The 12,863-nt window shown below is 45.5% G+C and overlaps 2 protein-coding genes across 4 annotated transcripts; one reads left to right on the forward strand and one right to left on the reverse strand.

The window, feature by feature from the left end:
- Positions 1-554: 554 nt before the first annotated feature.
- LOC115768778 (gamma-tubulin complex component 2 homolog) lies at positions 555-5,524 on the reverse strand. Of its 3 annotated transcripts, none has more exons than XM_030713472.1 (10): positions 5,450-5,524; positions 4,725-4,880; positions 4,280-4,658; positions 3,307-4,080; positions 3,110-3,238; positions 2,194-2,938; positions 1,965-2,136; positions 1,581-1,902; positions 1,281-1,391; positions 555-1,046 (listed from the first exon to the last, which is right to left on the reverse strand). In XM_030713472.1, exons 1-10 carry the CDS (start codon positions 5,473-5,475, stop codon positions 828-830), a joined length of 3,033 nt encoding a protein of 1,010 aa, XP_030569332.1. In that variant the 5' UTR covers positions 5,476-5,524; the 3' UTR covers positions 555-827. The 3 variants fall into 3 exon arrangements, with proteins under 3 accessions (XP_030569332.1, XP_030569331.1, XP_030569333.1); XM_030713471.1 differs by lacking the exon at positions 5,450-5,524 and adding an exon at positions 5,079-5,260; XM_030713473.1 differs by lacking the exons at positions 1,281-1,391; positions 5,450-5,524 and adding an exon at positions 5,079-5,259.
- A 172-nt stretch (positions 5,525-5,696) lies between these two features.
- On the forward strand, positions 5,697-9,835 carry LOC115768782 (probable ATP-dependent RNA helicase kurz). The gene is made up of 5 exons (XM_030713477.1): positions 5,697-5,905; positions 5,964-6,161; positions 6,219-9,190; positions 9,252-9,454; positions 9,510-9,835. Exons 1-5 carry the CDS (start codon positions 5,831-5,833, stop codon positions 9,605-9,607), a joined length of 3,546 nt encoding a protein of 1,181 aa, XP_030569337.1. The 5' UTR covers positions 5,697-5,830; the 3' UTR covers positions 9,608-9,835.
- Positions 9,836-12,863: the final 3,028 nt, after the last annotated feature.

Consider the following 12,863-nt stretch of genomic DNA (forward strand, 5'->3'; position numbering starts at 1 on the left):
ACAATAACGATAACTTAAGCGATAACGATAACGATAAGCGCATCTGGTGACTAGCCGTTCCTGAAGTGTCAAATAGTAGGTACTACTCGTAAGAAAATGTACGTTGATTTTTATTTGGCACATCAGTGACAGCATGTTACGAGTAATTGCACAACAGCCACAGCCAGAGCCGGAAACAGAGCCAGAGCCGGAGACAGATGAGTCTTGGATGATAACGCGATGTGGCATCTAAGCTGGAACTCGATTCTCCTCTGTCATATGCGGACGATAACTATGGCAGTGAGGGTGGGGTTTCCTTATTAGATGCGATACTCAAAACGCGTGTTATCGATCAACGATAGCCGATAACCGATAACACATACATACATGGTACAGTCACAACTGGAAACAGGCACAGCCGTACTCTACGCTTTTGGGAACGAGTCCTTTGACACACTCGGTTCCATTGCCGTTGAGTAGAGCTGTCCTGATGCATATCTCAACGTATTGATTCAAACAAGAACCGTAATATTATTTTTTTTTTTTTGGAAAAAAAAAGGAAAAACATTTTACTTTATTATTAAATACGTTACGAACTAAATGGAGAAGTTATTACCAGGTGCATTATGACGCTCAGCAACAATTAACTGCGAAGCTGGGAATGATGATGGATTCACATATATATATGTATATATACATGTATATATACATATAGTATATATATCTATGGGATGCATGCCAATTTGGTTGATAATTACTTTAGTTTTGTCTGATTTAATACTCGGTTTGCTTGTCTTTTTTTCTTGTTTTGTTCTTCTTCATTTGTTTTGATATTAGTTTTTGCAGAACTAGCCCATGGCATTCTTGACGCACAGCTTTTCCATTTGTTCGGAGTAGAAGCCATTGAAATTGATTCTATGGACGAGATTCATGAAACGATCGGCGGTATTATCCTTGGCCAGATCATTGATTTGCTTAAGGAACGATATCAGCATGCCCGTAAACTCCAGATCGAAACGCTTCACGCGCTCCGCAAACGTATCCGTCTCATCCAAAGTGCTCTCCGACTACATGTATGCGAAGGGGGAGACAATCAATCAAGGAATTAGCAAAAATCATTAATGAATTCAGTAAAGTTAATAATTGATTTGTACATTAAATAAATGTCCACATGAATTGGGCTTAAATGGCTGGACTAGGTGCATGCAAAGGGTCTGGCTAAATGATGATGGTTTTAATGGTAATAAAAACAAAGAACAAATATAACCATGTATGTGTGTGTGGCCGTGTGTGTGGTATACCTGCCGGCGATCCGATATATCTGGCTCAGAGTCGGACAGATCCGTATTCTCATCACTGCTATCACAGACCATGGACTTGAGCTCCGCGTCGAGAAAGAAACGTTGCGAACGCTAATATTTTGAGGAAAAGGGCAAAGGCGCAGGCATGGACGAGAGAGAGAGAGAGAGAGAGAGAGAGAGGAGAGAGAAACGAGGAAACAAGACACAAGACAAGTGGAGGCGCATTTACAATAATTCAAGCTCAATCCAAATCGATATATATATATATATAGGTTTATATTGATAGACCCCTGGACGCACCTGTATGAACTCGCAGAACTTGAGACAGATCTTGCATAATTTGAATATGGCACGATTCAGATGCGACGTTTCGGTTAGCATGCAATTCTTGAGACAGAGATCTAGAAAGTCCTGATGCAAGCTGAGCACCATGTCCACGTTCTCCACATTCTTCATTTTCTCAATGAAAATATGCCAATTGGGCTCAATTATCTCGATCATCATATAGTATTCGAGATTCTGCACCGCGTTCATCATGCGCTGGCGCAGCGTAAACGCCGAACGATACAGCTCAGCGGCATGCGGTGAGAACTTCTTGGCAATCGAGTTCTCCTTCCATATTCTGCAAGGGATTTCGATTAATGTGCATCGCATATATGGGGTGTTAAGGGCAGCCACACTCACTTGCACAGCTGACGCTCGACGTGCTTGCAGTAGAAGAGCTGGCGGAAGAGCATCTGGTATTTGGTAATGGCAATGTGATTGAGCACCAGCGAAACGGGCCACTTGACCTCGTAGGTAAAGGCAAAGCACTCCAGGCCACTCAAGTCGAGGCGATCCGTGGTCTTCCAGTATTCTGCAAGCCAAATCTCAGAGTTAAACCATGCTCATCTTATCTTGTCAATTTGCTTACCCTCCTTTTGGTTCATGATCTTGGACATTTGTGTGACCAGATCGTAGGTGAGCAGCTCGCAGTGTAGATCATCCTTGTAGGGATCGCTGCGTGCGGAGGATAGGCGCAGCGTCAGGCCTAAGAGATTCTCCAGCGTCATGGGCAGCACCAGATCGACATTCTTGGCCAGCTCATCCTCGCAGGCATCCATGAATTGCATGGTAAAATCACCCTGATTCAGCAACAAATAACGCTTCACCGACTGCAGATGCCCCATCAGATCGTTCTCGGTGAGCAGCACATCGAGCAGCATCCGGGCCGCAAAATAGTAGGCATCATTTATGACATGCACATGCAGCTCACTGGTCGGATCAAATTCGAGATTCATTTGCTGTGTGGGCATCACACGCTTGCCGCACTGTCGGATCACGTTCAGATATTTGCCGGTGCGCAATATTTTGTCCGCGTACTTCTCCAGGAATGTGGGTATACATTCGGTGCGCACTGTGTAGCGTTTCTCCCAATAGTCATCGGAATAATGCTCGGGCAGCTCATCCTTGTGTATGACCTCGTTATCCTCGACCAGAAACTCATGCGTGCTATCCACAATGATGCCCTTCTGTATCCACAGCTGCAGCATGCGCATATACGGCTCAGCCGCCTTCCTGGCCAGCCCAATGATCAGCTCCTGGGCATACTTATCGCCCTCCAAGTGTTTGATCCGATCGCACAGATGCGACAACACAGCAGCGCCATGGTAATCATGCTGCGGAGAAGTAAACAAATTCTAGTTATAGACAGCTTTCCATTTTTCTACTTAATCTAGGAAATCGAATCGGACAGGTCTAGACAACCTTTGCTCTTCCTCCTCATCTGCTTCTATATGCTCCATGGAGTCGGAGCTGCTGTCCATTAAATGGATTCGGAGCATACTAACCATATCCAGTTCCGCCAATGTGGTCCAGATCTCATCTATGACCCAAATCGTTGGCTGCAAATAGTAGAGTAGCTTGGGCACGGTCAGATCATTCTTGAGCATCTCGACCTCGGCCTGCTGCAGCAGCATCTGCGCATGTAGAAAGACATTTGAATGGAATGTAATTTGGATTTGATATGGATTTGGCTGCAACTCACATAAAAGTCGTGCGTGATGTTTTGAAGCGCAGCGTTGAGCGCATTGTTCACCTGGCCATTGCCGTCCGTCAGTGCGATCACCTTCTGTATGCCCATAAAGTGCGAGGCCAGCGGCAGTATTTCGTGCACCATTTCGGCCAGCGATTTGTCCAGATGCACATGGACACTAAAACGCGTCTCGTATTTGGCGAGGCCCAGCGACAGCTCGTCGTGGGGCAGTGCCACAATATAATTGCCGCGCACACCGCTCAGGCAGTAGATGATTTCGGTGAGCAGCAGACGCTGCTGGGCATCCGGCGGCAGGGCGGCCAGCTCGGGCTTGGGCATCGGATTCGGCGGCTCCACCTTGTAGTAGTCCCAGAGCAAATGTGTGCGATACTCATCCGGCAGTCCATCCTTGCAGCCAACCAAATACTTGTTGTTGTTGTTGTTGTTGTTCAGACTGCAGCGATCCAGGAAGACATTGCTCAGCGGTCGATAGCCGCTGCTGGTGGCCCGACTGCTGGGAGCACGACTGCTGTTCCCGCCATTGCTGGTGCCCGTGCTGATAGCAATGCTCATGCCGGATCTATGGCTGTTGCAGGGACTGCTGCCGGGACTCGAGTCCAAATTGTAGGTGACACCGGATCGGGCACTGGCCGCATTGCTGGCCGCCGCATTGTTGCCCGCGGACCGATTGCTGGCCTTGCTGCTGCTGCTATTCAGCAGCTGATCAATGGAGCCCATTGTCAGCGCCGTGCTGTTCGAGACGGCATTCAGCACGCGCTTCTTGATCTGTAAAACGGAAAGGTCAGCTTATTAATCAGGTCTGGGGAACCCTATATATGATATTAGTTGCAGCCAGGAGAAGCGATTCGATATCGGGAACTCTATCGAGATCATCTCCTCGAGCAGGACAAACAGACCGAAAAGCTGTCACTAAACTCTGCCTGGCTTTAACTGGACCAGGATTGCGGGAATGGGGTGGACTCACCACGCTGAGATCGCCACGCGGCACAATTGGCTCGCTGGGCACCGGACGACGTGCATATGTGGCTATGGCCGTCGTCACGGGCACCGTGGCGAGGCCCAAGGACTCGTCGGACTTGCGATGCGTGACGGGCGTCGATGTGGACAGGTCGAGTTGCGAGTTGCGCGCATGATCGCCACTGGCATTGGTCGGCTGCTCCTCAACCTGCAGCAGGCTGCTGGAGCTGCGATGGATGGCCGCATCCAGCAACGGGGCTGGCGATTCAACATTCTTTTGGCTTGCCGGATGCGATAGGTTCGAGCTGCTGCCGTACTTCAAGGGCCACATGGCGTCGTCGTTGATGCGTTCGGCAAAGACCAGCAGTGCGTACATGGGATCCTTCCTGAAATGGGTTCACATATATATATATATATATATATATATGTATAATATATGCCGGTCGACTTACCGCTCGAGTGTGCTTGTTATTTCGGCTAGCACCTCGCGATAATTGGGCCGCTTGCAGCTGATGGACTCGAGCAGCGACAGGAGCTCGCGGTCGGGACGCCGCTTATCGACGGTGGCACGAAACTCACGTAGTATCTTCTCGGGCGTGTATGGCGTTCTATAAACGAATCGAATAAATACGCGTATCAATTTTGATTTGCCCTCCAATGTGTGTGATATTCACAACGAAAAATATATAAACAATATTTATTAATTAATTGAGCAAAGCATTCAGCAGCAGCCGTCAGCCAACAACAGCCGTCTCAGCCGTCAGCGTTGAGCATCTGGTGCATTCTGCGCTGGGCTGGGCACTTACTGGGATTCGGCGATGAGATTTGCCAGCACAATGCGCACTGGATCGGTTTTACTCGTCGCGGCGTGGGCCATTTGTTTTTGTAGATTTTTGTTAAATTAACGGTTTAAATGAACAGTAAATGGCTAGCTAGCACACACAACACACACACAACAAGGCACAACCAACAACAAACACAGGCTCGTTTTCAGCTGAGGGGCAGGCCACTGCGCTCAAGCGCAAATTGAGCGCGTTTGCCAATAACTGCGTATTCTCTTTCTCTCTTTCTCTCTCGCTTACACTTTGTTGCTCTTTCTGGCAGCGCTGCCACCCAGTTCGAATTATGCAAATATGCACATATGTTTGGCAATATATGCATATAAACTATTACTTACATTGCGTTGTGCAAATGATGATTCATAAGTTTATGGCTTAAGGTAAATTCGCTAAATATCTGTCAGCAATATATGCAATTGACATTTATGCCAGTACGTTTGACATACAGGCCAAATATGACATCCAACTCTATTCATCTAGCATGTATATATTTATGTTGCTTATCATAAATTGATGTTTTATCTATTAAGGCAATTTGTTCTAGTTAAATGTACATTTTATTTAAGCTAAGCTGACAAAACATCAAATTTAACTGCGATGCTTGCAATGTTTTCTCTTTGCGATGTTTTCGCTTCATAGTTATCGATAGTTACGATACACATCCCTAACAGCTGCACGTGCATTTGGCATTGGCAACAAATGTTTACCGAAACATAAACATGGGCAAAAAGGTGTACAATGCCAAGGCACGGCGAAATCCCGAAACCATTGTCGACAATTCCGCCGTAAAGAATGTGAGTAGCATCTCAGGCTAATGCCGATGTCAACAATTAAACCAATTACATTGCACAGATCAAAATCGTCAACGAGGATGTGGCGGGCGGCAGCGGCATTTCCACGGGCTACGATGAGGCCAACGCGCTCGTCCTGCCCTCACAGAAGCGTGCCACCAAGATCAAAGTCGAGCAGCGTCGCAACGTGAAGATCCTCTCGAAGAAGCAGCGCAAGCATCTGCAGGCCATTGTGGACAAGAAAAAGAAGAAGGAGGGCGTAAGTAATGCAGATCCAAGTGTCCACGCCGAATAACCGTTCGCATTTTGCTTGCAGCGAGCAGAATTGCTAGAGAACTTGGCTGCTGTGCAAATACCCGAAGCTGAATTGCGGCAATACACATCCATAAGTCAGGTGCAGACGGTGGGCCTGAAGCGCTTGCATACGCTCGATGAGTACCTGGCCAAGAAGAAGGAGCGCCAGTCGCAGCTGTTGGTCGAGCAGGAACAGCACGGCGCCAGACGCGTCAACGCCATCAAGGGCAGCAAACGCAAGCTGCTCATCGAGGAGCAGGAAGAACTCGAAGCCAAGCGCAAGAATCCAAACATTGTCAATGCCGACGCATCCGACGACGATTCCAGCACGGAAGACAGTGAGAGCGAAAGCGATGACAATGATGCTCCGGCAGCTGTAGAGCCTGCAGCCCAGCCGGAAGCCAATGTGGCAGTTGCCATTAAACAGCAGCCGGCCAAGCCAACGGACACGCCCACACCCAAGCCTAAATCAGCAGCGGCACCAGCTGCGACAGCGTCTTACCAGCACAAGACCGTGTATGTGCCTGTGGATCGCACGCCCGAGGTGCAAGCGGCACGCCTGCGCCTGCCCATACTCGCCGAGGAGCAGCAGGTGATGGAGCTAATCAATGAGCATCCGATTGTGATAGTCGCCGGCGAGACGGGCTCCGGCAAGACGACACAGCTGCCGCAGTTCCTGTACGAGGCGGGCTACGCCCAGCACAAGATGATTGGCATTACGGAGCCGCGTCGCGTTGCAGCCATTGCCATGTCGAAGCGTGTCGCACACGAAATGAATCTGCCCAGCAGCGAGGTCTCCTACCTGATACGCTTCGAGGGCAACGTTACGCCAGCCACACGCATCAAATTCATGACCGACGGCGTGCTGCTCAAGGAGATCGAATCCGATTTTCTGCTCAGCAAGTATTCGGTCATTGTGCTGGATGAGGCGCACGAGCGCAGCGTCTATACGGATATCCTGGTGGGTCTGCTGTCGCGCATTGTGCCGCTGCGCCACAAGCGCTCCAATCCCCTCAAGCTGATCATCATGTCCGCGACGTTGCGTGTCAGCGACTTTACGGAGAATACGCGTCTGTTCAAGGTGCCGCCGCCGCTGATCAAAGTGGAGGCGCGACAGTATCCGGTCACCATACACTTTCAGAAGCACACACCCGACGACTACATGGCGGAGGCGTATCGCAAGACATTGAAGATACACGCCCAGCTGCCCGAGGGCGGCATACTCATCTTTGTGACCGGCCAGCTTGAGGTCAATCAGCTGGTGCGCAAGCTGCGACGCGCCTTTCCCTGCCAGCAGCAGGACAACAAGCCCAACCAGCAGGAGCAACCAAAGCCGGAGCCAGAGCAGGAGCAGGAGTTTGATATGAAGCGCAGCATACGCAATATGCGCAAGTCCAAGAAGAAGTTTCTACATCAAATCTCATTGCCCAAAATCAATTTGGATGATTACAAGCTGCCCGGCGATGATACCGAGGCGGACATGCACGAGGCCCACGAGGACAACGAGGATGAGGAGGATGAGGATGACTTGGAGGAGCTGCAGCAACTGGCCGCGCCGACAACCAAGCAGCCGCTGTGGGTTTTGCCGCTCTACTCGCTGCTCTCCTCGGAGAAACAGCATCGCATCTTTCAGCCAGTGCCCGAGGGCTGTCGCCTGTGCGTGGTGGCCACCAATGTGGCGGAGACCTCGCTCACGATACCGCACATCAAGTACGTGGTGGACAGCGGGCGTCAGAAGACGCGCCTTTACGACAAACTGACCGGTGTCAGCGCCTTTGTGGTGACACACACCTCGAAGGCGTCAGCGGATCAGCGTGCCGGCCGAGCGGGTCGCGTCAGTGCGGGTCACTGTTATCGGCTGTACTCGAGCGCCGTTTACAATGACATCTTTCCGGACTTTAGCCAGCCGGATATACAGCAGAAGCCCGTCGATGATCTTATGCTGCAGATGCGCTGCATGGGCATCGATCGTGTTGTCCACTTTCCGTTCCCATCGCCGCCCGATCAGCTGCAGCTGGTCGCCGCCGAGCAGCGTCTGAGCGTGCTAGGCGCCTTGGAGCCGCGCACTGAGGGCAATACGCCGCCAGCTGTCACCCAGCTGGGCAGGGTAATCTCACGGTTTCCGGTTGCGCCGCGTTTTGGCAAAATGCTGGCCCTGTCCAATCAGCAGCAGCTGCTGCCCTATAGCGTCTGCCTGGTCGCTGCGCTCTCTGTGCAGGAGCTGCTCGTGGAGACGGGCGTGCAGCGTGACGAGGATGTGGCGCCGGTGTCGAACAAGTTCCATCAGCGGCGCATGAGCTGGGCGGCCAGCGGCAATTATCGACTGCTCGGTGATCCCATGGTGCTGCTGCGTGCCGTTGGCGCTGCCGAATATGCCGGCTCCCAGGGCAAGCTGGCCAGCTTTTGTGAGGCGAATGGACTGCGTTCGAAGGCGATGAACGAAGTGCGCAAGCTGCGCGTCCAGCTGACCAACGAGATCAATTTGAATGTGTGCGACGTGGAGCTGTGCGTCGATCCGCAGCTAAAGCCGCCCAGCGATGCGCAGGCGCGTTTTCTGCGGCAAATCCTGCTCGCCGGCATGGGTGATCATGTGGCGCGCAAGGTGCCGCTCGACGAGATCAGCGACAAGGAGGAGCGACGTCGTCTGAAGTATGCCTACAATTGTGCCGATATGGAGCAGCCAGCATTTATGCATTCCTCCTCGGTGCTAAAGCAAACGCCGCCCGACTGGATCATCTACCAGGAGGTGTACGAGCTCCAGCATGGCGATACCCCGAAAATGTTCATACGCGGCATCACCGCCATCGAGCCCGAATGGCTGCTTCTCTATGTGCCGATGCTGTGCAATATACGCGAGGTGCGCGAGGAGCCGGCGCCGCGTTACGATTCCGCCAAGGGCATCATCTATTGCTATGTGAATGCCACCTTCGGCAAGGCCGGCTGGGAGCTGCCCCTCGGCGAGGTCGAGATGCCGCTCAACGAGAAGGCCTGCTGGTAAGTCAAGTGGCCCCAACTGCTGCTCGAGAGCAGCATTCATTGAATTCCCTTTTTCCAGCTACTTTGGCATGTTCCTGCTGGACGGCATCGTTTGCCCGCCGCTGGCCGCATTCCGGCCCAAGCTGAAGTCAACGCCCGCCTCGCTGATCAAGAGCTGGTCCAGCCTCAACGACAAGGTGCTGCGCTTCAAGCGCGCCCTCATCAACAAACAGATTCACACGCGCCAATCCCTCTTCGACCAGTGGAAGACCGAACCCAACTGTAAGCCTGCTCCACATAATCCATATTCCATATCTATTTATGTCTTTGCTTGCAGTTCTGCTGGAGGAGTACCAGAATCTGCTGTACGATGTGGCGCTCAGCGAACTGGCGCCCATTTGGCCTCCAAATAAACCGGATACAGCATCCGCTTGAGTCCCAATCCCACCCAGCTTCCACTCATTTACGTGTCTTGTACATACCTCAAATGTGAATCCTTAATAATAAACATTTTGTTATATTTATCCAAACCGAAATCCAAAACTCCAGATTGTGATCATGCCAAGAACCGTATCGAAAACCGGATATATTTAACATATTTGAATATTTGTAAATTCAATTTTTCTATTTATAATTGAAAAATGTCTCTGGAAAGGCTTGGAAAAGCCAGCTATAGGAACCGAACCTTAAGGCAAGGCAAAATGTGCCTAGCCCGAAACGATTCCCAAGTTCCATAATTGTCAAAAAGAATTTACGATTTGTTTTCAACTAGTTTTGAAATTGGTTCGCAGCTGGTTCTGATTCCAACTGGTTCCAAAATGCTATATACTACGAACCGAACCCTAAACCAAGTAAAAGCTGAACCACATTTCGATACGTAGAGCTAAAGCAGACCATATCCAGTTCTCGTTTGGAGAATCTTCAAGAAAATATTATAATTATTAGAGCTGTGTCGTTTAGTTCGGACCAAGTTCGATTGAACGGGTCATTAAAATGAACGACTGAACTTATTCAGTGATTAGTGAACTAAATCGCTCATTTAGTTCACTCGTTCAGCTATTCAGTCGGTCATGAACAATGTATTGTGTACTCGTTCAGCCGTTCCTGAACGAACCATTCTTGATACTCGTTCAGTCGGTCATGAACTCAGCAGCTCAGCCGTTCCTGAACGATACATTCTTTTGAAATGTTCAGTTCTTAATAAACATAAAAGATAGCCGGATTTTAATTTCAATTTTGATTTGACTGCATAACTGAACTAAGCGAATAGTTAATGACTGAATAGCTGAGCTGAATTCATCGTTCATGAACAAATGAACTAAATGACCGATTTAGTTCACGGCCAGAAAATGAACGAGTGAACTTATTCAGCAAATTGAACTAGAAATCCACACTCTAATAATTATTATGATATAGTATATATATAAACTCGGTTTTCGAAGAAAAACCAGTTCTGACTTTTGTATAACAAGTTTCATTCTCTTTTTTATTTGTATTTTATATGGTATATGTAATATATATACATATATACTTTATATATATATATATATTATAAATATGCAAGTTCTTTAAAAATGGAACCAAATTTCTGAAGAAACAAAAAAAAACCATAATGAAGTGTTTTTTTTTTTTGTAGGGGGAATTAAAATGTTGTTAACAGCTAAGTTTCGATAGTTGTTCCAATACAATATATATGTATGTTTTCTTTAGTTTTCCACTTAAATGTTCTTTCTTTTTTTTTGTATATATATATATGTATATATATGTTGGTATGTAACATACACACATGTCATATCATATATGTTTTTTTTTTTTTTTTTTTTTTTTTTTTTTTTTTTTTTTTGCCTGTGTTGTACCATTTGTAGATAGTTTCTTGGTTTCTTGGTTTTTGTTAATATTTAACTTGTTTTTTTTTTTTTCATTTATTTAAGGATTGGCTAGTTTCAGTTAACTGAATAACTGTACATTTAGGTTGGGAGAACATTCAAAAACAATTTTTGTTCATGTGCTTTTTGCTGTTTTTTTTCTTCTTTCGATTTTTTGTTTTTCACTTTTGTTTTGTTTCTTTGTATTTTGTTTTTATTTTTTACAATTAATCTTAGTTTGTGTATTTGGAAAAATTATTTGGGCATTTTTCTAGTGTAGTTGTTGTTGTTGTTGTTGTTGTAATTGTATAGCGCATGCAGCTGCCACACACATTACAGGGTATTCACTTAGTGTACTCTCTTTAATGATATATTCCTTTAGCTAGTTTAAATACTCGCAACCATATATTTTTTTACACATAAACTGAATTCTTTTAGGGTTTCTTTTTTTTTTCCTTTTTTTTGTCTTGTATATATATAGTATTTTTTATATAATATATATATGCATATATCTCTCGCTATAGATACAGTTATGCTTGATGCATATGCATGTATGTATGTGTGTCAGTTGATGTATGTGTGTATGTGCTTAACACATACAATGTGTGTGTGTGTGTCTAGTTGAGTGTGCGTGTGAGTGTGTGTGTGTGTGTGTGTGTGTGTGTGTAGAAAAAATCAGTCTAATGTATTAAGGCAACGTGAGAGCTTTACATTTTCATATTCATAAACATTATCTCAAAATGTCAGTAAATCCATTTATACGAATATATATATATATATATATATATATATATATATATATATATGGAGTTATATCATTCATCAACATTAACATTATCGTCGTCAGCAATTGTTCTTGACTTTCACTTAATTGTTTAGGTTTTACATTTAAATTACATTTAATTTAATTTAAAATTTCAGTTAGTAATATTTCATATATATATAAATTTTTTTTTTTTTGTATACCCTGTACCCATTGGGAGTATGGGCTGAAAGGGGGGGGGGGGGGGGGGGGGGGGGGTTTAAGCTAAATACTTGTACATACATTTATACACAAATATACATGTGTGTATGCATGTGTGTGTGTGTGTGTGTGTGTGTATGCATTTGTTGATAGGTTTGGTTTTTAATCCTATTACATAATATTAACAATAAAATTTTGGTATGTTTTGTGTTTCGCTTTGTTGTGGATTTGTTTATTCAATTAATTTATATATATATATATATAAATTCTTTCTTATCAATTGTTTTTTTTTTGTATATATATATTGGCTAGGAAAGCAATTGAAATTGTTAAAAGACAACAAAAAAAAACAAAAAGAAAAATTATAAAATAAAATGCTGCAGTTCATAAAAGTTAGTTAAATTAATGAGAAGCATTTTGGTTTGTTTTTTCTGTTTTTGTTTTTTACATAATTAATTTTACAATATTTAACACACAACTTTTCGGCTTTCGCTATGCATATCGTGAGTATATATATCTGTATATATATATATATATATATTTATATATAATCAATTGTTTTATTCTTATACATTTTAATACTAACAAAAAGTTAATTTTTGTAAATTTCTTTATATATATATATGTATATATAGGTATGTATATAGCTAAATTGGTAAACACACACACACACACACACACACACACACACACACACACACACATACACATGTGTGTATGTATGTGCATATATATATATATATATACATATATTTTGTTATAGGTTTAAACTACATTTTGAGTGAAAAAGCTAACTTGTTTTTTTCCTCTAGTTCTTGCTCTTTTTGTTTTGCCAAATTTCTGTCTAAATATATTAACAAAT

This window comes from Drosophila novamexicana, unplaced genomic scaffold (genome assembly GCF_003285875.2).
Source record: "Drosophila novamexicana strain 15010-1031.04,08,12 unplaced genomic scaffold, DnovRS2.1 tig00002012-arrow-arrow-pilon, whole genome shotgun sequence".
Classification (NCBI taxonomy): domain Eukaryota; kingdom Metazoa; phylum Arthropoda; class Insecta; order Diptera; family Drosophilidae; genus Drosophila; species Drosophila novamexicana.

What these genes read in the sequence shown, in the direction of transcription:
- LOC115768778 (XM_030713471.1), bottom strand. Translation starts at nt 5,149, where the DNA reads ATGGCCCACGCCGCGACGAGTAAAACCGATCCAGTGCGCATTGTGCTG. An exon ending in CGCGTGGCGATCTCAGCGTG is followed by an intron (nt 4,081 to 4,279) that starts GTGAGTCCACCC and finishes TCCGTTTTACAG; the next exon opens with ATCAAGAAGCGCGTGCTGAA. An exon ending in ACATCACGCACGACTTTTAT is followed by an intron (nt 3,239 to 3,306) that starts GTGAGTTGCAGC and finishes CTACATGCGCAG; the next exon opens with ATGCTGCTGCAGCAGGCCGA.
- LOC115768782 (XM_030713477.1), top strand. Translation starts at nt 5,831, where the DNA reads ATGGGCAAAAAGGTGTACAATGCCAAGGCACGGCGAAATCCCGAAACC. An exon ending in AGAAAAAGAAGAAGGAGGGC is followed by an intron (nt 6,162 to 6,218) that starts GTAAGTAATGCA and finishes TTTTGCTTGCAG; the next exon opens with CGAGCAGAATTGCTAGAGAA. An exon ending in GTGGAAGACCGAACCCAACT is followed by an intron (nt 9,455 to 9,509) that starts GTAAGCCTGCTC and finishes CTTTGCTTGCAG; the next exon opens with TTCTGCTGGAGGAGTACCAG.